Here is a 21,546-nt window from a genome sequence, read left to right on the forward strand (position 1 = left end):
TACGACTTGCAGGCTTCCTCAGTGTCTGTTTTCGAACTGTTTTCGAAGTTCGAAAACAGACACTGAGGAAGCCTGAAAGTCGTAGGCGAAATACGTATCTGTCATTGAATAAAATACACATAGTAGAATTAAATTGGATAAGTTTTCTTATTTTTTATACAGAGAATAATTCAATCACAAATATCATCGTATCATCACGAAATCGATCCGTGCTGTGGCTGTCTAACCAAAACACCAGGCAATCAAATTTGTATCGTACAGTTCATAAAATCGCCTAAATGTTGAACTCGAAAAAATATTGTTCGAACTTTTCCTAGCAACTTAGAACAGAGTCACGCACAACAATCATCGTTGAGCAAATCAGGTTTAATGATGACAGGAGATCGCGAGTGACTGAGCTCCAATGTCTTTTCTTTAGTCAGTTTCTTTACTGGCGCTAGCATAACGCTTATAGTCCATATACCCTAGCGCCAGAGGAGCCAAAGGTTGTCAGTGTGCAAATCAAAAGAATCATTTAGTTGGGAAACTATAGTGGTGGTGACGATGGCGTATTAGGTGATTTTAATTTGAAATTTTATCCAAGAATTCCCGAAAAATTTGTTCCTGAATGGATGTCTGTTCTCTGTGGTTCAACTGGGTATAAAAACTCTCCCGAGCTGTAGGAGCTTCTGTTGTGCATAGCACTGGATTGCAGTAAAGATCCTGACCCTTGTTCTAAAACTGATAGCGATTATTCTTTCATTTACCGGTTTGCACTTTTACAAAGTCGCATGTGCTCTTGGGCTAGGTAGGAATTCAACTCCTCTTTTTCATCTCGTATACAGTACCGCCCGCTAATCCGACAAATTTATAGCCGGATTAGCGAATTTTGACTCGATAATCCGACAGTCAAACTGACGTCAGCGTGAGTTTGAAATGTGGTTTTGTTTACATCCATACGTAAACAACTCCGAAAATTTTTGAAAATATTTTTCGTAAGTACGCAATAACTATGTTTTATACTCAGTAATGCTCAATTTCGTCAACAAAATACTTGGAAATTCTTAGTTAGTGTCGAAATAATTGCAGGCACATCAGTCTATTGAGAATAGCAATGAAAATATTTTGGCCATAGCAAACGTGAACGTAGTTAGAAGCAGCACTATGTACCATTTCTATTTAGTTAGAAAGAGTGCCATTCTGACGCCAAACGAAGGTAGTGTTCGATTGAAAGAAGTCAAGTTCAATAATTTTTAATTCGGAATTTTCCGGGTTAGCGAGATCCGGACTATTGAGTCGTCGGATTATTGGGTGTCGGATTAGCGGGGGGATACTGTACCATATGTCGTGACGCTTTATTTCGGCTCTCGATCGCACGTCTGTCGTACTCACATTTAACCGACTGAATGACTAATGTCAATCCACATTCGCTAACAGCACAACTTGCCCAGATGATGTCTTGTACCTGCCAGTGTCCAGCTCAATTATCGAGATCAATTTCGGTTTTCATTGTTCGCAATCTATTTAATTTTCGGGTACAATACGCTTGTTGTTAACCTAAGGTCTCTATCCCGCTGATAAGAATGCCTTCTCAGACATCTTAGAGTTCAGTGAGAAAAATACGCGGGCTGCTTTCCTGTTGCTCAGATTTCTTTGGGCGTCGTCCTCGGCGGGGGCCTTTCCCAGTTGCACAGTATCTGCACGTGAAAAATTTTAAAATTGTTCTCAAATGTATTATCAATTTGTCTATAAGTTTCTCTGATGCAAACACCGAGCATCAAGAAATATTTCTATTTTTTACATTTTTCGGGGATGCGTTTATTGTTGATAATAATATATTTTACAAAAACATATCAGAATTTATCTGTAAACATCATGAAATACCTAGTGAAATACAACCGAAATGTCTGTCTACGGGCTGTTTAGTCTGTTTCTAAAGGTAATCTCCGATTACCGTGCGCTTGCTGGTTTACTTGACACGACACCCCCCGAGAGCTTACTTTACCTTTGTATAAACTACACCGGACACGATGATGTGTGACATTTCCACTGAAAAATAGATGCGCATACAAATATTAAGAAGTTTTCGCTCGCATTAAGCTTTATGCTCGCACTCGCATACAATTACACTGGAACAACACTGTTGCGGCGATTAGCAACTCGAGCAACACTCCTATACACTCGCATGTAAGTGCAAAATACCGCTTGTCGCTGGACTGTCAGCAGCACTGTCGGCATAGGTCGTAGTTAGTGATGTCCGAATTTTGAAATCACTTTAATTAATATAGTGGATTTGTTTTCTATAATTAGTAGGTATAATCGTAAAAATCGATGTTTGTTGTGTACCTAATTTCATAGTTGTCACAGTGAATAAAGGGGGTAATTGAACTTAGTTAATTTAGTAAGTTATGTAATATGTTTTTGGCTGCTTGGATTTTTGTTTCGATTACCTATAGTTCGACTGGAAAACTTCCAAATCTCCAGTTTAGTTGCTAAATCAAACTATTATCGAACACCACTAGTTATAGTACAATAGTGTTAGTTTTGCCGTCCAGCATTGCTCTTGCTGGTAGCTGTTAGTGGTTGGTTCGGTTCATACGGTCGTATAGAAAGAACATGGCAGCAGCAACTAAGTCGCCGTCGTAGTGTTGAAAGTTTCGTTCGCCTCGGTACGGTTTCTAATCGCGGGGCGTAGCAGCATTTTGTCGGAATGTTATTCGGAAGTGTGATTTGCGGCACGTACAAAAATATCGTCACCATTGCCGGCCGGAAGTGATGTATTTCGAGTGAAATTCGTGCGCGAAAAAACGGGAAGATTGGTGAAATTCCAGCACCCAGTTTTCGACATATCCCCGATCATCAGTGCAGTGCGTACAGTGCAAGCAAAGAAGATCGCAGAAACGGCAGCTATACGTACATAGTGATATAGGATAGGGGCGCAGTGCGCTTGTGTATTTGGCTAATGACCAGTGTGCGGTTAGGTTTGTACCCCTAACTGGTATTCGATTGGAATTACAATTTAACTACTGTCGACCTGAAGGAGAGAAGCTGGACCGTTGATTACGCAAATTAGGCATGATTTCCTTAGTTGATTTACTGTGGCCGTCGTAATTCGAAACGGTCGCTTAGCATACGACCGCCTACTGGGTGGGAGCCCGATTTGACGTGTACCCCTACACATAACTGTGTTTTCGTTGGCTAATTGCGAAGCAGTGTTGCCAGTTCGAAAAGTTGTTGAACTTTTCTAATGTTTCTAATGGATTTCCAGTTAGGTGTAAGTTGTGTATAAAATTAATTTTAATGTTTCGAGTTAATTCAATGGCAAAAAGATTTTAATACTTGGCCGTTAGGCTTCGTTACCAATGTCATTACTAATGTAAAGTGTCTGAAATTGCATAATGCAAATTTCATTACTTTAACTAACAAGTCAGGGATTTAATATTACCAATTCGGGAAAATAATTCATCGAACATACAACATTTTAATAGTTGGCCGATAAATGTAGCTTATCTAGTGTATTAGTATTTATCCATTATTACTATATTCGATCCAATATCAAGAAGTACACTGAAGTCGCTTTTTATGCGGTTTTTTACGCCACTATTTTTACGCGAATTTCGGAAATAACGGCTTTTTTACGCGGTATTCGGTATTCGCGTTTTTTTACGCGATTTTCGGAATTTACGCGGATGTGCCCAAAACATTTATTTTTTCGCGTAGTGTTGAAATCCACAGTTTTTTACGCGAATTTGAGAATTTACGCGGTTTTCGGAATTTGCGCGGTTGTTTTACGCGGTTTTCGAAATTTACGCCTTTTTTTACGCGATTTTCGGAATTTTGATTTACGCGGTTTTGATTTACGCGGGACGTATCCTTCGCGTAAAAAGCGAATTGAGTGTAAAAATGAAAGTGAAATGGTTGTTGCCAAATGTAGCCAAAAATAGATATTTCCATCGTTAGACTTGGTGACATAACATAGACTTATTTGAAATCTTCTTAAAAGGTACATATACGTTATCCGTAGATTATCAAGAAGCCCACTACAAATGTTTTAAAAAGTTGCCGTCTTTCCGATGTTGGCACTCTGCAATTTAAAACTGCTACCGGCACAGAAATGTGAGAAGAGAAAAATAGCGACAAACGCAATGTTGCTGTTTTGTTTTGTACATTGGCATTTGTACAGCTTTTTCAAAATTATTTATTCTTGCTGCCGACTTATCATTGGCATATAAACATGAAATTCACAAAAATCAATAACGGTCTAAGAAAAATTAATGACATATCTTATTATTAATTACTTCAAATTAATTCAAAGCTTTTAATTTGCAACCACGTATCACCGTATATTATATAACGAAGGCCATGAAGTGTTTTCCAGATTTCAATATAGTAATAGAATCATTCGACCTGACATTAGGCTTGTAAATTAGGCCATTGCAAATCATATTTAAAATTTTGGTCATCGCCCCCCCCCCTTGGAAATTGGCCTCAAAAATCGGGGGGCAAAAAAATAATTTGTAGAATATGAGTCAAATTTCTCTTTATAAAATCAATTGTCTGTGGACTCTACAGTCTGAAAAACTCGAAAAATGAGTCTCCGAGTAGAATTAACGCTTCTAGCACGAAACAGAAATGGAAATTCGAACAATGGAATTTCCGAAATTCGTCCAAAAAAATTTTCCTTCGTTTTTGTCTTTTTCGTATATTTTTGCATAGAAAATAATAACGTATACTTATATTATAAGCAAGAATAGATTCGGTTTTCACCATTAAACCTTAAATAAAAATTCTTAAAATCCATGTTTTTTTGCTCGATTAAAAAATTTATTTTGTTTTTTTCCGCCACCTCCCCCCCCCCCTTCAGTGGCCGAACACCGGAAGGACAAAAACTTTATAAAACTACTGATCAAAAGATTGGCATCTTTCAGTAAGTTTATGAACACATTCATAAAATCCCATTTTAACGTTCACCGGGAAAAAGTTTGGAATACATTCTGGCTCTTCACCTGACTGCTGCAACACTTTGGAATAACGTTCAAGCCAATTTGGCATATTAAATTCGTCAGACGCAACTACTCCCAAAGGTGGATGCAAAAGTTGTTTATCAAGGTCACCGGAATAAATTCCGGAAACTGAAAGATTTGTTATCAGATCTTTGTGGTCTTGTTTTGCCTACTTCCAAACCCATTCGGTGGCCATCAAATGAGATGTATTTTTTTATATTATCGTGAGACATTCTATGTTTAGTGGAATCTTGAAGAGCTGTTTTGATGTAATCTCTATAGGATTCAGAATATGCTGTTTGAAAACTCTTGTTAACAGATACATCCAGCGGCTAGAGCAACGGTGTCAGTCCAGGTGGAAGAAGAACGATAAAAACATTTTTTCGTTCATAAACGCCTTCATTTCCTCTGCTACGTTAATATGTGGTCCATAGCTATCTACGATTGGAAGTGTAGGTTGTCTGAGAAGTGTAGTTTGGTGGCGTTTCAGTACAATATTCGTCATCTATTCCTTGAAAATCTACGCAGACCACACATAGCAGTAAATTTCTTGTGTATTGTGGTAGCTTTTCGCAGCAGTACACTTTGGCTGACTGCCTTTGCTAGTTATTGTGGAACCTTGCTCAGCTTGATAATACCGGGGAACTTGATCCATATTCAAAATGTTTTGAGGTTGAACTCCCTTTTCATTTATGATAGTACGGACATCATCGAAAAACATATTGATTTTCTCCAACGCATTAGCTGGTAGTACTCTACAGATTGTTTCACATCGGCTAACCGAATTTTGCCGCCGTTACAATCTGTCAACCCAGGCCATTGCTTGGTTTAAAACAGTCGATTTCCAGTTTTGTGGCCAGATTTTTGAAGCTTTTATTGGTAACAAAATGAACGAAATAGTTTTATCTAAACATGTAACCATGAGAGTAAAGCATTCATTACCAATATCAATCGATCTGTGATACGGATGCCTTCTTTATTGCATTGCTTGATCCAGTAGATGAGTCGATTTTCAAGCTCGGGGTAAAATGGCTTTTGTCCGCCTCCGGGTAGACGACGCCGTCTTTTGAATGACCGTCATCTATCGTTTGCGATTGCTTTCATCTGGTTTTTTCGTATGATCCATCCTCGCAAGGTGGATGTTGATATATCATATTTTTGAGAGACTTTTTAAGCCTTTGCCATTAATTCCTTTTTGGTATTCAGAAATTATTTGCAACAGAAATTATTTGCGCTTCTACTTCAATAGAAGAGCTGGAATCGCTGAAATATTGATAATCACTTTCGGAATTTTCAATCAACCGGTTCCACAGTGAATTGAGGATCAATCTTCATAACTTGCTCCTCATCATCGAGGTAGTCTGCTTCCATTTCAAAATTATCAGTATCAGACTGTAACTTCTCAACGGTTTGGCTACTGAGTTTGGGCACATCGATTTCCACTTCGCTGTTATGCGCTGAAGGCTCACATCCACGTTGACTCTGAAAAGGTGAATATTACAATTGGTTTAATTCATTAATTAAATGTAATAAACTACCTGTATTATCAAACAAATATAGAAAAGTACAAGACAAATTAATTCCAACTATAGTTTGCCGTGCTTTTTTCTTCACTTTATCCAAACATTCTTAGCTGTTAAACACCCGACGATAAAATCACTTGAAATTGATTTTTGATGAATAATACGCACTATGCGTCATAAACGAATCTTAAGCGGTATAGCATGTGTTTTATTTCAATAACACGTATATTCGCAGTGAATCAGGTAAAATTGTGGATATTATGAGTAGCACTTTGAGAAAAACGACAATGTAACTAACATTTGAATGAAAGATTTTAAACAGAAATAACTTTATGCTTGGAATGGACTTGGAATACTTGGAATTCCATTGTCAATATGTCGTTTGCTACAAAAAAAATGTCCAGTAATTTGTTATATGATGATTGAGACCAGTATGCAATTGTTAAATAATGAAGGGGAGTTAATAATAACTCAGAGACAATAAATAATGTTTTCGTGAAAGTTTCACCAATAAGAGTAAAAATGGTAGATAGTCAAAAAAATATTCTGAAAATTTTTCCTGATGTAGAATCACTGATAAAATAGTTTTCTGATTTGATAAACCGAGAATAAAACTAGAACTTGAGATTGGGTGGCAATTTTGATTATGATCAAAATGATCATGGTAAATGCTGAGGAAAGTACTATACCCTCTTATGATTTCGGCAATATTTTTTTCAACGTTCTATCAGCTTATGATTTATTTTGGGTCCCTTCAGAGCAGGTAGATCATTATCTAATTAAAGATAATGTACAGGAGATAAACGAGTACGGTTAGGAAATTGTCTACTGGCAACGCGCCCCGCCGTCTAATCGCACGCATACAAGCGAGCGATCTGCACATATTTCTGTCGACAGTTTTCTTCCATTATTTGTTGCGATGTTTTTCAACCAATATTTCAAAACAAGTCCTCCACCGTGTGTATATGTGGAAGCCGTAGAGAGAGGCCACAGCACAGCAGCAACGCCTTACGATGTGTGCGTGTCGATGATATGTGGCAACATAGTTTTTTTCGGTAAAGTGCCATGCCATTCATCATAAATCCAGTGTTGTAGGTGGTAGCGGTGCGGGGGAAGCCAGCTTAATGCCGACCGAGTGCCGTGGTGCTGCAGCAGTAAGTAACAGAAGTTAGTTGCTTCCTTCCGTTTTCCCGGGGTTGGTTGCCTTGTTGATTCGCTCGGTTGCTATGACGCCGCCGGTTGTTACAGCAACTCAGTACTACACAGCAATCGGATTGTAAATCGGTCGAACGTAACCGCTACTTTTTAAGCCCGTAAATAATCGCGCTCCTCGGTCTTTGTTTTTATTTATGTTTACACTACCAACCGTCAGCCAAGTCGCATCGGTCGGTCATTACGCGGTATCAATCCTGTACGGGTGCTCGGCGAATCCCGTGCTTAAATTCGGGGCGTATCGATCGGTTAGCCTACCGTCGCAAATCGATTCGATCCTCGCGGTCTAAAGTCGAACATTCAAACCAGTGTGTTGATTGTGATCTAGTTGGCGTTCGTGCCACTGTCTCCGGGTGCTCCCGGGTCCAAATTTTCATCAGTTGCGTGCGAAAGCGAAATCAACAGGTGACTTTCAATAACGAGGAAGAAAATTCGGTCGTAACCATCGTGATTCGGTGAACGGTGAAGGCTACTAACCAAATGGCTGGCAGTGCGTTACATAACGAGCAGCACGTAAAACAAAAACAACCGTGGCAGTTTTTTTTGCGCAGGAAATGAATGAATTCCTTTGCGAGTAAGAGAATGAAAACGCAAAAGAAGAAGCGGCTAATCACGGTTGGAAACTTGGAGAATATTAATTAGATCGAAATGTGTCATTGCATCGTATTAACTAGTTGATTGGCTAGCGATAGGCTTTTGAAGGTGTTCGTTCGCGCTCGTTTCTAGTATGTGTCGGCGCGACTTATAACAAGAATGTGATAATGGCCGTTTGAGCAAGGTTGTGATCTACCTTGCATACGAGTGATAAAAAGAGCATCTCTATTTTTACACTAACTTTGCAGTGGTTATATTGTCAATTTCCCACCCTTTCTTACGCGATGAATTATAACCATCGCGGGCGAAACCGTCGCCAGAATCGTCGCGGAGGCAAATATCGTTTATTTTGTCAAGTAAATCAATAGCTTACGTGCTGGACAAGCATAATATATAGTTATAACTTACATACAGCCAAGCAGATTCTTTCTGCGACGATTTCAAACTATCAAAAAAGTGAGCAGCGCGTTTTGTTACCAACGAAACGGGGAATACCGTGAACGGACATAACTTCGATCAATTTTGATTCAATTTTTTAAATGTCAACTGCTTTGGCTAAAGTCCCAAACAGTACGCTGCGGCGATTTGACAGTTTTTCCATGGGTTTTCTGTCAAATTTCCGCACCGTAGTAAAATACGTATGCATTGTCTGGATCTTAAGTGACAGGAGCTGATCGGTACACCGCTCGTTTACGGTACGCCAGTTTTCGTTACTCTTCTAGAGTGCTTCGACATCGACAACGGCATCCCAGTTGAAAATCCTGCATTTCCAATATTTTCATTTTAGTGTTGCAGATTATTCCTCGAACTCACTGCCCAACAGGATCTTCATCCTACCAATATGTAAAACAAGATAAGTGGACATTCGAAAAAAAAAAACTAAAAGCGCCACAGATTATCTAGTGATATTGATGAAACAGCAGTAGAAACTATGGCAAAGTTAATTTCTATTTGTGTTTGCTGTTGCTACCTCACGGAACAATGACAAAAATATTCGGTCTGAGTCATAGTAGGAGTCATAGGCGTAAACCCGTTGAAAGGCATTGCATGCTGTGTGGAAATTAGACTGTCATTATGTTGTTTGTTGCTTCAGTCTTTTTTGGCTGTACCACGATTGTTGTTAGTTTGATTATGCGACCGGGTGTCATGGTTTTTCTTGTGCTGTTGTACGCCCACTTCAAGACAATCAAGTTTTTGTTTTGGTTTTGTTTTGTTGCGTTAATGAAACTGGTTGATTACTGAAAATGGTTGCGAAGCTTTTTTCCTTAGGCTGTTAACCATAACTGCTCGGTGCGTGGTTTTATCAGTCGGGGCTGTCTCCTATATTTATTTCACGGTCATGTTGCCTTGGCTGATAAGATTGGAATTATTTGAATAAGTAATCTCTGGAATCTATGTTTGAAATTATTTGAAGTCGAATATTTGAAACTCTAACTTTGCGTGATATTTGGTCTATAGGTCTGTGGGATATGTGTTATAAGAAATTAATATATATAGTTTCCTTATGTCTGATGGTAGCGCTGACTGATACAAGTATGCCGTTAAATAGAAAATTTTTTATACTCCAAAGCACGTAGTTAAGGGGGATGGTACTTTTTACACCATATTTTTGGCCTTATTTCAAATATTTTTTTCTCGATTACGCGAAAGATTCGACAATTTTGTTTACATATAGAAATTTCTTCCCCCCTCTCCTACGGCTCCTTGAACATGATCATTCAAAAAAAAAAAATAAACATAACAAAATGGCGGACATTTAAACATAAAAGTCAGTTTTTTAGTCGAAAAATGGACTTTAAACATTTCTAAAAAATACATAAATTGCAATTTCGAAATAGGGATGGGTCAAAGACAAGACAATTTTATAAGCTTTGAAACAAAAAAAGAAGAAGCTAGGGAATCGCTTGAGCCGTTCTTGAGATGTTTATGGTACCGACTTTGAAAACCTGGTTCCGAGAAAAACGGCATTGTAGTTTTTATGTGCTGTGCAATCGTTCCAGACATTCGCGGTACAAATAAGTGTAACTTTGTCATTTTTTGGAATTCATCGAAACGACTATGCCCCCTTAAGGTAACGATTGTTTTAACAGCTCAGTGGGTGGCTGATTTGGGCAATGTAAGCAAGCACCCAAAGTAGTGCAGAATCGATCTAAAGCGCGAAAACGCATATATCGTTGAATATCTTCACGCCTACATTTACTTCTTCCGGGACTTTGATGATAAAAAAGCCTAAATTCTTCCAAATTTGGTTTACGTGGAACGTATTGTTCCCGACGGCGGAATCGTTGATCAAGTATCCGGATGTTTATGCTGGAAGGGATTCTTATCTACACGTGGAATGTGCGTAAGTACCTCTGCTTACGAGTCCACCCAACCCCTTTTGGCCCTTTTTACAACCTTTACGTGGAAGCTGCTCGGTGAACAATTTCGATTCTACAGGCATTCTTCTTGCATACGTAGGTAAATTCAGATGTCGGAAATTGTACTATACTCTTCAAGGCAGTACAATGCCGAATATAGAGCATAGTTTTCGCAGTTTCCTTCGGTTACTGCCACAGTTTCATTAGCTTACTGAAACTGATAACGTACCTGTGCCGAATAAATCATGGCCCTCCAGTACCGTCGGTTGGTTCCAGATTGCCGTTCTGTACATAAACCGGTTGCGGGGTCTGCACTGAAATCTACGGTCTCTTCCTGGTTCTCTGCTGATAATAATTTTTGCTATTCTTTCATCGGGAATTCTAGGTATATGTGCCCAGCCCACCGTCTGGTCCTCCCAGTTGGCTCCGAGGTATGACGCTGGCCTAATAAGCCAGTCGTCATATGGTCTAATCTCGACTGGGAGAGGTTGTTAGAGTCAATAAGATCGTAGCAACTGGACCTGCAATTGTCCTATACTCTAACAGCTGGCTGCTGAGTCTGTCGTATAAAAACAGAAGGTCGAGTGTCGATAACGGAATGTAGCAGCTTGGCTTTGCTTTGCTTTGCCCAGCCCACCGCAGCCTATCACATTGTGCTATTTCACTATAATCAGCATATTTCTATACTTGATACAGCTCGTGGTACATGCGTCTGCGTCACACTCCTTTTTCCTTTTGTCCACCAAGAATTTTACGCTCAAAAAGCTCAAGCACTCATTGATCAGCTTTCTTTAGCGTCCATGATTTATGTCCGTAAAGGGCCACCGGAACGATTAATGTTCTGTAGAGCGCCAGTTTTGTGCGAATTTTTAAACTGCAGTACTACAGCTGGCTTCGTAATCCATAAAAAGCTAAATTTACGGCTGCAGTTCATCGTTTTACCTTGCAGTTTACATCGTTGTCACATGTTACGAGTGAAGCCAAGGTATATGAATGCTTCAATTACTTAATATTGTTGTTTATCCCAGCGTCATGTGAACTCCCACAATTCCTGTTAATGTGAAGGCCAACATAAATTGCGACTACTTGATTGATTGATTAGGTGGCTTGCTGTCCTAAGACAAAGCCTGTTGAACAAAGTTTCTCCATGTAACTCGGTTGAGGGCTACCGATCTCCAATTCCTCGGACACCGAGAACTCTCCAGATCTCGCTCCATCTGGTCTAACCATCTTGCTCGCTGCGCTCCTGGTCGTCTTGTTCCTACCGGATTTGAGGCGAACACTATCTTTGCAGGGTAGTTGTCCGGCATTCTTGCAACATGTCCTGCCCATCGTATCCGTCCAGCTTTAGCCACCTTCTGGATACTGGGTTCACCATAAAGCTGTGCGAGTTCATGGTTCATCCTCCGCCTTCATACTCCGTCCTCCTGTACGCCGCCGAAGATCGTTCTTAGCACTCGTCGTTCGAAGGATCCGAGCACTCGCAGGTCCTCCTCGAGCATTGTCCATGTTTCATGCCCGTAGAGAACAACCGGTCTAATAAGCGTTTTGTACAGGGTGCACTTTGTACGGGGACTTAGTCTGCTCGACCGCAATTGCTTGTGGAGCCCATAGTAAGCACGACTTCCGCTGATAATACGCCTCCGAATCTCACGGCTGGTATCATTGTCCGCCGTTACCAGTGAGCCAAGGTAGACAAATTCGTCGACTACCTCAAACTCATCGCCGTCGATCAATATACTACTGCCCAAGCGGCGCCGTTCGGCCTCGGTTCCGCTGGCCAGCATGTACTTTGTTTTAGACGTATTTACCTTTAACCCAATGTTTACTGCTTCGCGCTTTAGTCTGGTGTCAGCCACCGTCACAGATGATCTGCCGATAATATCCGTGTCATCGGCCAAGCAGACAAATTGTATAGATTTATCGAATATCGTGCCCCGCGTGTTGATATCCGCTTGGTTCATAACACCTTGTAGCGCTATGTTGAACAGCAGGCATGAAAGACCATCACCTTGACGAAGCCCTCTGTGTGATTCGAATGAACTTGACAATCCACCCGAAATTCGAACACAGCACTGTGTACCATCCACCGTAGATTTAATTAGTTTGATGAGCTTCCTGGGGAAGCTGTTCTCGGCCATGATTTTCCATAGCTCTTTCCGGTCGATGGTTTCATATGCGGCTTTGAAGTCAACGAATAAGTGATGCGTGGGAACTCTGTATTCACGTCCCTTTTGGAGGATTTGCCGCAGTGTAAATATTTGATCCGTTGTAGACCGACATTCGACGAAATCGGCTTAATAAATTTTCACAAATTGCTTCGCAATTGGCGATAGTCGCCGGAAAATGATTTGAGCATTTGAAGGCGGCATTGGGAACGGAGATCGCTTGATAGTTCTCATAGTCCAGCTTGTCGCCCTTTTTGTAGATCGGGCAGATAACCCCATCTTTCCACTCTTCCGGTAGCTGTTCTGTATTCCAAATTTTAACAATTAGCCAGTGCATACCAACGGCCAGCTTTTCTGTTTCCATTTTAATAAGCTCCGCTCCGATGCCACCTTTGCTAGCTAATTTATTGTTTCTAGCAGCATGATGGCCTCCTTAACTTCGTCTATACTTGGGGCTGGTATCTCTTCCCCGTTTGTTGCACCGTCGAAATCGCTTCCCCGCCATCTGGGTTCTCCGTCTGAGCGCCATTCAGGTGTTCATCGAAGGTGTTAGCGCACGTACCATGCCAGCCCCCTGTTATCCACGATTGAGAGATGTTACACCACAGGTGGCTTGATCATGTTCTCAACTGATAACGCCTGTGAGTGAGTGTTAAGGTTGATATAGCCGAGGAGAAGAGATTAAAATGATATTGTAAGGCTAGCGGATCGCATTATTAAATCGACATTATTAAATTCGTGAAATTAATAGTTTTAGTTATTGGAATAGTTTCTTGTGACTAATAAAGCACAATTTCACCTGTTTACTGCTGACGCTTTATCCAGGAGATAGGTAGTTTACCACTTTGTATACTGCATAAGAAGATTAGCCAGTTTATATTTCCATTCCATAGCATTAGCGCAACGCGGATTTTTGAGAAATCGTTTTCTTGGTTTAAAAGACTACCAATATCAATTAATAATTATCAATTAAAACGGTAACCTTTTATTCTAATCATTAAAGAAGTAATATTTTCTATATCTACAATTCAATAATTAGCGGTATATAGTTGGCTAAAGTCGATATCGGAGTGAGGTTATATTCGCCGTAAAAGAAGAAACTTATTGTAAGTAAAGTTAATTATTTTGTTGATACAAATACAAATAAAACTATCTTTACTTCGAGTCACGCAAAAATCGGACTACGGAAAACTTTCTACAACTGCTTCAACATATCGGTCACCTCACGATCGTCCGCTCCGTTAACATATTGCCGTTTTTACCCGACACATTTCGGTTCGCGGCACAAAGCCTTTGCGGGATCCGCTCAGTTTCTGGTAGAACTTTCGCGTTTCCTGAGAACGATACCGCCGCTCGAACTCTGCATATTCCGGCCCTTCCAGGTAGCGCTTTTTCTCCTCCCGTAAGACTTGGTTTTGTTATATCTTCTTCACTTTGTGTCTTTCCACGTTGTAAAGTATGGCACTGCGCATCTTGGCCGCCCACGCAGCGTTCCCATCTACCATCTTCCTACATTCATCGATGGAGCTGTTTGTACCTTAAGAACAACATCGTTCTATATACCTCAATAGACTAAGATGCAGCTGTTTAAGTTTTTGATATTGTTACAGTTTACTTTTTGTGTCGTAGAAACAGCTTCAGTTCTTCAGAAACAGTTTTTGGGATGCCCTCTCCGATGTTTTTATGCCTTGAGACCGTGCTTGTTTTTGCGCAAGGGTTTGAAATAACAAGCTCTAAGCACCGCTTGTGTGGTCTAATTTTCTAACACGCATTCTCGTTCTATGGAACACGCCGGCATGAACATCTTGTTCGGACTCTCGCTCTTATTGACGTAGGACTACGTCTTACACCAACTGTTTATTGCGATTTCGATAACTTTAGTTGTAGAAAAAAAAGCAGCAAAACCACCTCATCCCAACAGGTCTTAGATTCTTCACAATGTTCAGACTTATACTAATTTGATATCTGTACTTGGGAAGTACGCCAGAAAGAGTGATAAAGTCCTCTCGTCTTAACAAGATTTCTTAGGACCGCGATAAACCTAGTCCAATTTGATGTCCTGAAAGTTAACAGTTCTAAAAAAGTGAGCGACAAACCCTATGCTTCGCCCGATTGTATCCACATACTGCAAGAATTTATTCCAATCTGATGTCTTGTATGAAAAAAGGGTTGACGGAATATTCATACATGTGACGTGATGCAACAATTTCAAAGTGAGGAAGAATTAGCGACTGTCTGATTTAATAGATAGATTTTGGGTGTTTAATTTGTTGCTTTACCATTGCATGCAATTGTTTAGATACTTCCCGTTGTATTGCTCTCAAGTGTGAAATAACTGATAAACAGAGTTTCAAAAAGAACTATCAGTGTGCAGTAAACGTTAGCTAATTGATGATTTATTAACTTTGAGGCAATTATATTTCAAACCAACCTGTCACAATAAACGGTGCTATATGTCAACTATTTTCATGGAAAGTGATGAATGTGAATCAGTGTTAAATAACCCAGATTATTTATTAATTTTTTCCATCCAAACGTAAGCTCCTTAAGTCAGTTAACATTCGTTAACAGCGTACCAGTTTCAAGCCAGTTACTTAGCGTTGACTAATGGTACTTCGCACAAAAATTTTCAAAATGCGGTGTCACCGCCAATCACCAGAAAAAATGTGATTGTTTCTTGATGAAAGACTGAGCGGTGGAACGGATAAAACTGATATATACAGTGAGGAACGCATGGTCAATTTTGGCTGATATGATATAATAACCAAAAAGGAATATGCCAATACAACACTTTGAGAGTAATTGAGAGTAGATTTTGTGCATATATTGATTTGGTTTGAATGCTACTCATGACTCCGATAAGATAACATATTTCATGTTGTTTTGGAAAATTCGTTTAAACACATACTAATAAAAATGGCCTTAGTCGTGTCTGAGAGGACAAATCCTTAGTTAGCTGTCATTTTAGTATTCTGTGATTGCATAGGTAAGCAAAACATAAACTGATAGTTTTATTTTGTTGAACAGAAGATAAAATGGGGAAACGAACGTGTTTAAGCGAATCAAAGTGAAAAATGACCCGTGAGTTGAAGGATGTGGAATCAAACAACCGTGAAATAGCAAAGAGAATAAACCGATACAAAGTAGCAATTCGAAATCTAGTCAAGAAAGGTGAAAAATATGGTGTAAAGAAGTGTACCAAGGGGAACGCCAACATAAAAAATCGCGACCGAAATCGAATAGCGCAGCTGGGCGAAACAGGAAGGTATTCTGCTGCAGAAATAAAGGAGGAACTGAGACTCTCGATTACAAACAAGCGAATTGCACAGATATTGCAAGAATGTAGATACTTAAAGTACACAAAAAAGGCCGAAAAACCTAATCTTACTCCAACTTATATCCAAGCTAGGCTGTAATTCGCGGAAAAGCACATGTCGTGGAAAAGAGAATGGAGCAGTGTAATTCTTTCGGTCGAAAAGATGGTACCAACTGCTTGGCTTACTACTGGAGTGATTTGAGGAAGTAACCAGAAGTCAAACTGAGTATAAACAATGGTGGTGGAATGCTTATGGTTTGGGCTGCCTTTTCGTAAACTGAAAACCCCCTGTGATGATGATTTCAACAACGATGAATTCTGAAAAGTGTGTAGAATTGTAGGAAGAGGTCTTTGTTCCCTTTGCCGAGAATATTATGGCAGAAGATTTCATTTTCCAGCAAGATAACGTAGCTATCACGTTGGTAAGAGAACTTTGCAATGTTTTGACGAGCGAGAAATCAATGTTTTGAAATGGCCAGCCCAGAGCTATACCCTATGGGGCATTCTAGTGTGGCTTGTTTACCAAGATGGAAGGCAGTTTGGAATAGTACGGGAGCTCGAAGCTGCAGTTGGGGAATCTTGGAAATTCATTCCTGTTGCTACGCTGCAAAAGCCTGTAAAATTCGATGCCGGAGAGGATTTTCAAAACGATTCGAAATAATGGAAAGGAAACGAATTATTAACAACGAACTGTTGTTAACTGTTAAAATATTAATCACATCCTTGAACCAATAAAATTTAAAGTGCGTTTATACGAATTTCCTTTATTAAAACCCATTTTTGTACTTTTCTTAACTCTCGAAGGACTTATAATTGAAATCGGCATTGCTGCATATTACAAATTAAGACTGCCACCATCTGAAATTGTTATGGTTGGTTTATAATATGTTGTTTTTGTTAAAACATTAAAATATTACCATGCGTTTAAACGAATTTTCCTCACTGTAGAGCACGGGCATTCAGGAAATTTAAACTTGTCTTATATTTTTGTGTAAAAGCATATAAATGATTCTGGGCATTTAGGCATTTACAGTTTTGGTCACCCCCCCCCTCCTCCCTTGGAAATCGGCTTGAAAAATCGGGGGGCAAAAAAATAATTTGTACGATATGAGTCAAATTTATTTTTATAAAATCAATTGTCTGTGGGCTCTACAATCTGAAAAACTCGAAAAATGAATCTCAGAGTTGAATTAACGCTTCTAGCACGAAACAGAAATGGAAATTCGAACAATGGAATTTCCGAAAATCGTCCAAATAAAAATTTTCTTCGTTTTCGTCTTTTTTCGTATATTTTTACATAGAAAATGATAACATATATATTATAAGCAAGAACAGATTTGGTTTTCACGTTTAAACCTTAAATAAAAATTCTTAAAATCCAAGTTTTTTTTTGCACGATTAAAAAATTCACTTTGGTTTTTTTTCGTCCCCCCCTTCAGTGGCCGAACACCGGAAGGACAAAAACTTTATAAAATATTTGTAATGGCCTTATTACAATACAGTAAATTAAAAATTTGTATGCTAAACATTTGCAAAACGTCAAGCTTTGTCGAATTGAACATACATTCGTAGTCCTAGGTGAGCCCCTCGTTCATGCACCTAGAGTACAGACCTTCATACTTTTTTTTCATTCACTGTGATAAGTTTTTGCAAGTGTCAGCTACGGTCGTCGCTCTCGCTCGTCATTGCAATCCGAGTATACGATACCGATTGATCGCGAGTACTCGCACTGTTGGACCCACGTGCATAAGCGTTCGCGTAAGATGAAGAAAAACCTCCCAGTTGGTCTCGAGGTATGATACTGGCCTAATAAGCCAGTGGTCGGGGGGCCCTGTAGCCGCAAGGTTACCGAGACTGCCTTGACAAGCGAGTGGTCGTGGGTTCGAATCTTAGTAGAATCAGGCCATTCGATGTTAAGTCACTTTAGCATGGGTTTATTCTCAGGCCCCTCCACATCCTTCCTACTGCATTATGCATTTACTAACAATGAAAGCCTCTTGCCAGGGCAAGTTATAAGAGTGGTACTTGCTTGAGGTGCGAATGAAGCCTCTTGTTCAAGGGCAAATTATAGCTTGTTCCGCTTCCTGGTTCTAGGAACGAGATTGGTAATGCATAAGTAGTAAGGAACACATACATTCACACATACTCATACTCTGTGCTTAACTCTGCTTTACCGACCATGAAGCCTTTAGCCGGGACTGGTTATAAGAATGATACTTGCTCGAGGTGCGAACGAAGCCTCTTGTACAAGGACAAATTGTAACTAGTCTCCGCATTTCCTGGCTCTACAGCTAGATGGGTTGAAAAGTAGTAAGAAGCATAGAGGGAAAAAGGGGTGAAAACACGCCGACACTTTAAGCACGGATAATAAGCAGTTCGCTCACTCTATAGCGATACTGCAATAACAACGAAGTGTGGAATAACATCTGGATAAGATCACAATAGATCAAAATGCTGGTCGTAGTGATAATATCCACAAAAAAAGCCAGTGGTCGTATGTTGGAATCTCGACTGGGAAAGGCTGTTAGAGTCAATAGGATCGTAGCATTGTCCTGTACTCTAATAGCTGGCTGTGAAGTCTGTCGTATAAAAACAGAAGGTCAAATTTCGATAACGGAATGTAGCACCTAGGCTTTGCTTTGCTTAAGATGAAGAAAATAAAAAGCAATGCAAAATCTGTATCCATACACTAGTGTGCCGTTAGCCCTCACAGGCTTTTGGCTGCTCACGAGTTGTTCGAGTTGTCGAGCGGGCTGTGCAGAAAGACGCAAGGAGGCTATGCGCTGTTGAGTATGTTAGTAGCAGAATGTATGCACACAGCACCACTTCTTTGATTGCCGTAGTCTAGATGCGGCAAACCAATTTTCCTTCATAGTATTGATTTCCCACTCTTTAAATTACATTTTCTGGGCACTTTATGAGACCCCGCAAAATGGTTCTGGACCAATAAAGTTAGTGGATGACCCTTTTCTTGCTACTGTATCAGCTTTCTCGTTTCCTTCTATCCTGAAGTGTCCTAATCCTAACCCTAACCCAGTACAAATTTATTTAGTTCATTTCAGTTGCAACTCGGAGGGGCTGTTCGAGAAAGGGTGCTTGACATTTTTCAATCAGAAGATAATTAGAAGAGGAGCTAGTGTAATGTTTATGGAGGGATTTGTGTAGTTAGTTTAGTTTCTAGCAATACTACAATGATCGCGTAAATGGCTATCTAAAAGACTGTCTTATGTCATGTCAAATAAACAAACTTAATGAACTCATTTATTACAAATGTTGATGGAAAATACAATTTAGTTTTTTGCTAGAATCATTTGATCGGGTAATGAAAATAAAAAATCCAGAAGTCGAAGTGAAGTGGAAAATGAGCCGTATCGGTTAAACGATGAGCTCATAAGTTTTATGATCAACTGGTATGTGAAAAATATTTATGATCACGTCATATCCGATGTTTGTTTACGCCCGAAAGAGCAATGTTGCCTATGATAATCCGAAAACATGACGGTCCGGTATTATTTTGATCTTCTAATCGTAGTGCGACTGTTCTAGACAGTTTTTGGCAGAACTCTTTCTCTTAATATAGGGTACGGGAGGGTATTTTCAGCAAATTTCTAAATTCAGCCTATTTTCCTTTTCTTTCGCTAATAAAAATTTTTTGCCGACATACAATTTTAATATTATATAACTATTTTCTCAAGACAGTAAGTAATCTACTGTTTTTCATTGAAAGAGCTTCAAAACCACCTGTTCTTCCACTAGAACTAGACCATAGGCCTAGTTCCCTCCCGTGGCCTAGTAATTGTTCCATTGGGGCAGATAGAAATTAAAAGATGCAAAACCAGTTAAACTTTTCCGATGGAAAGCTATCATTCTCAACTCAACATCGGCGTGCATGGCTTACTTCCAGTTTCATCAATCTGGGAGGATTCAGCGTTCTACTACACTCTTACCTCGCTCGGCTACAATAGGAAATCAGTTACCTGACCAATAGGAAGGTTCTATCTGAACTTATCTGGCCTTGTCCAAAATGTAAAGCTACATATGTAAAGGTTTTCAATGGTAGATTTATTTGGATTGTTTGATTTGTTCGCAACCTACAACAATACTCATCGTTTGCGCAAACTAACAACCACCCACCGAAGTTCAGGAGCACGCACGCTCGCTCGCTCTAAGTCCACGTTTGATTTTTCGTGTGACCTTGTTTGAGATTTCCTTCTAAACACTCAAAGCGGTTCTTAATTTGAAACCAAAAAACCGTGTAAGAATTCTCTCTTTCTTTCTCTCTTTCTCTTCTGTGCTTATAGGTGACAGTAGTTTAATTGATTCCAAAAAAAAAATCTATGCGTGTCTTTTAAAATTCTCAGATCGGAATGTTTTTCAGTGATAATCAGTTATAAAATTATTTGTTTTATTTTACCTACTAGCTTAATTGAATCGGTGCTTTTCATCGTAATGCTAACCGGTTTAGGTTGCTCTAGTTTAGAGTTATTTCACGATGTTATTCGTGAAGTTAATTAAGAAACCATTCAACGAAGGAAGAAGAAGTTGTCTGTAAAGTGATAATTGGTGTTAACCTTTCGGCGGAAACGTTCAATTGCATAGTGAGTGGAGTTAGCTAACTAGAAGAAGAATAATAAGAAAACCGTCCGCATCATCAAAGGATGACCACAAGGAAAAAGAAACGTCAACAGGAAGGAGGCGGTTTTCTCAAGAAAGTATCGTCGCTGTTTAATCTGGATACGGTAATACATTTTAAATTTTGTTTTGTTTTTTTTTTCTTTCTTCAATTGAGAGATGATAAATTTCCCTCGAAAACGGGTGAACTAATCGTTAAATGCAGCGCACATTCATTGCCGGGCAGCAGCGGCGTTTGGTGTAATTTTCCAAGGGTGCACTATTTTTAGCGTTTTCGAGCTGAATCAGCGTCGCGCCTTTTTCTTACACATGCAATAATGCTTCCTAGTGTAGTTAGTGATAGATAACCAATAATATGGCCCACATGTCGTACGCCGCCGAGCGAACGATATGCTAAGGCAGCTGAGGCGGAGGACTCCTCCGTTCGCATTCTAATCATGGCGAATTCATAAACTAAGCTTGCTTGCACCATAGATAAGATTAGCCGGCATGTTCTGGACTGGGTAGTATTCGTCACGTTAGTCACCCTATAAATGGATTCACAAAAGATGCAGGTTTATTTATGTAACCGGGCGAGAGCGTACGCAAAGTGGCAAAAAGCGTTATTTATATTTAGTTTGTTATTTTTCAGGGACAGTGGAAATTTGAAATTTATTCATTCTTTATTGATTTGTTTAATGGTGTACGATGATTCTGATTTATTCACGTAACCTTCAATTGGTCACACTGTCCGCGTCCTTATACGGGTACACGTGACTC

The 21,546-nt window shown here is 39.6% G+C and overlaps 1 protein-coding gene across 2 annotated transcripts in view; it reads left to right on the forward strand.

The window, feature by feature from the left end:
• Positions 1-2,598: 2,598 nt before the first annotated feature.
• Positions 2,599-21,546, forward strand: part of LOC128732905 (disks large 1 tumor suppressor protein) — a 38,048-nt gene continuing 19,100 nt past the window's right edge. For both annotated transcript variants that reach the window (XM_053826348.1, XM_053826349.1), the window contains exons 1-2: positions 2,599-2,960; positions 20,577-20,894. In XM_053826348.1, coding sequence (XP_053682323.1) covers positions 20,814-20,894 — 81 coding nt within the window. In that variant the 5' untranslated portion in view covers positions 2,599-2,960; positions 20,577-20,813. The remainder of the gene's footprint in view (positions 2,961-20,576; positions 20,895-21,546) is intronic.

This window comes from Sabethes cyaneus, chromosome 1 (assembly GCF_943734655.1).
Source record: "Sabethes cyaneus chromosome 1, idSabCyanKW18_F2, whole genome shotgun sequence".
In the NCBI taxonomy this organism is placed as follows: domain Eukaryota; kingdom Metazoa; phylum Arthropoda; class Insecta; order Diptera; family Culicidae; genus Sabethes; species Sabethes cyaneus.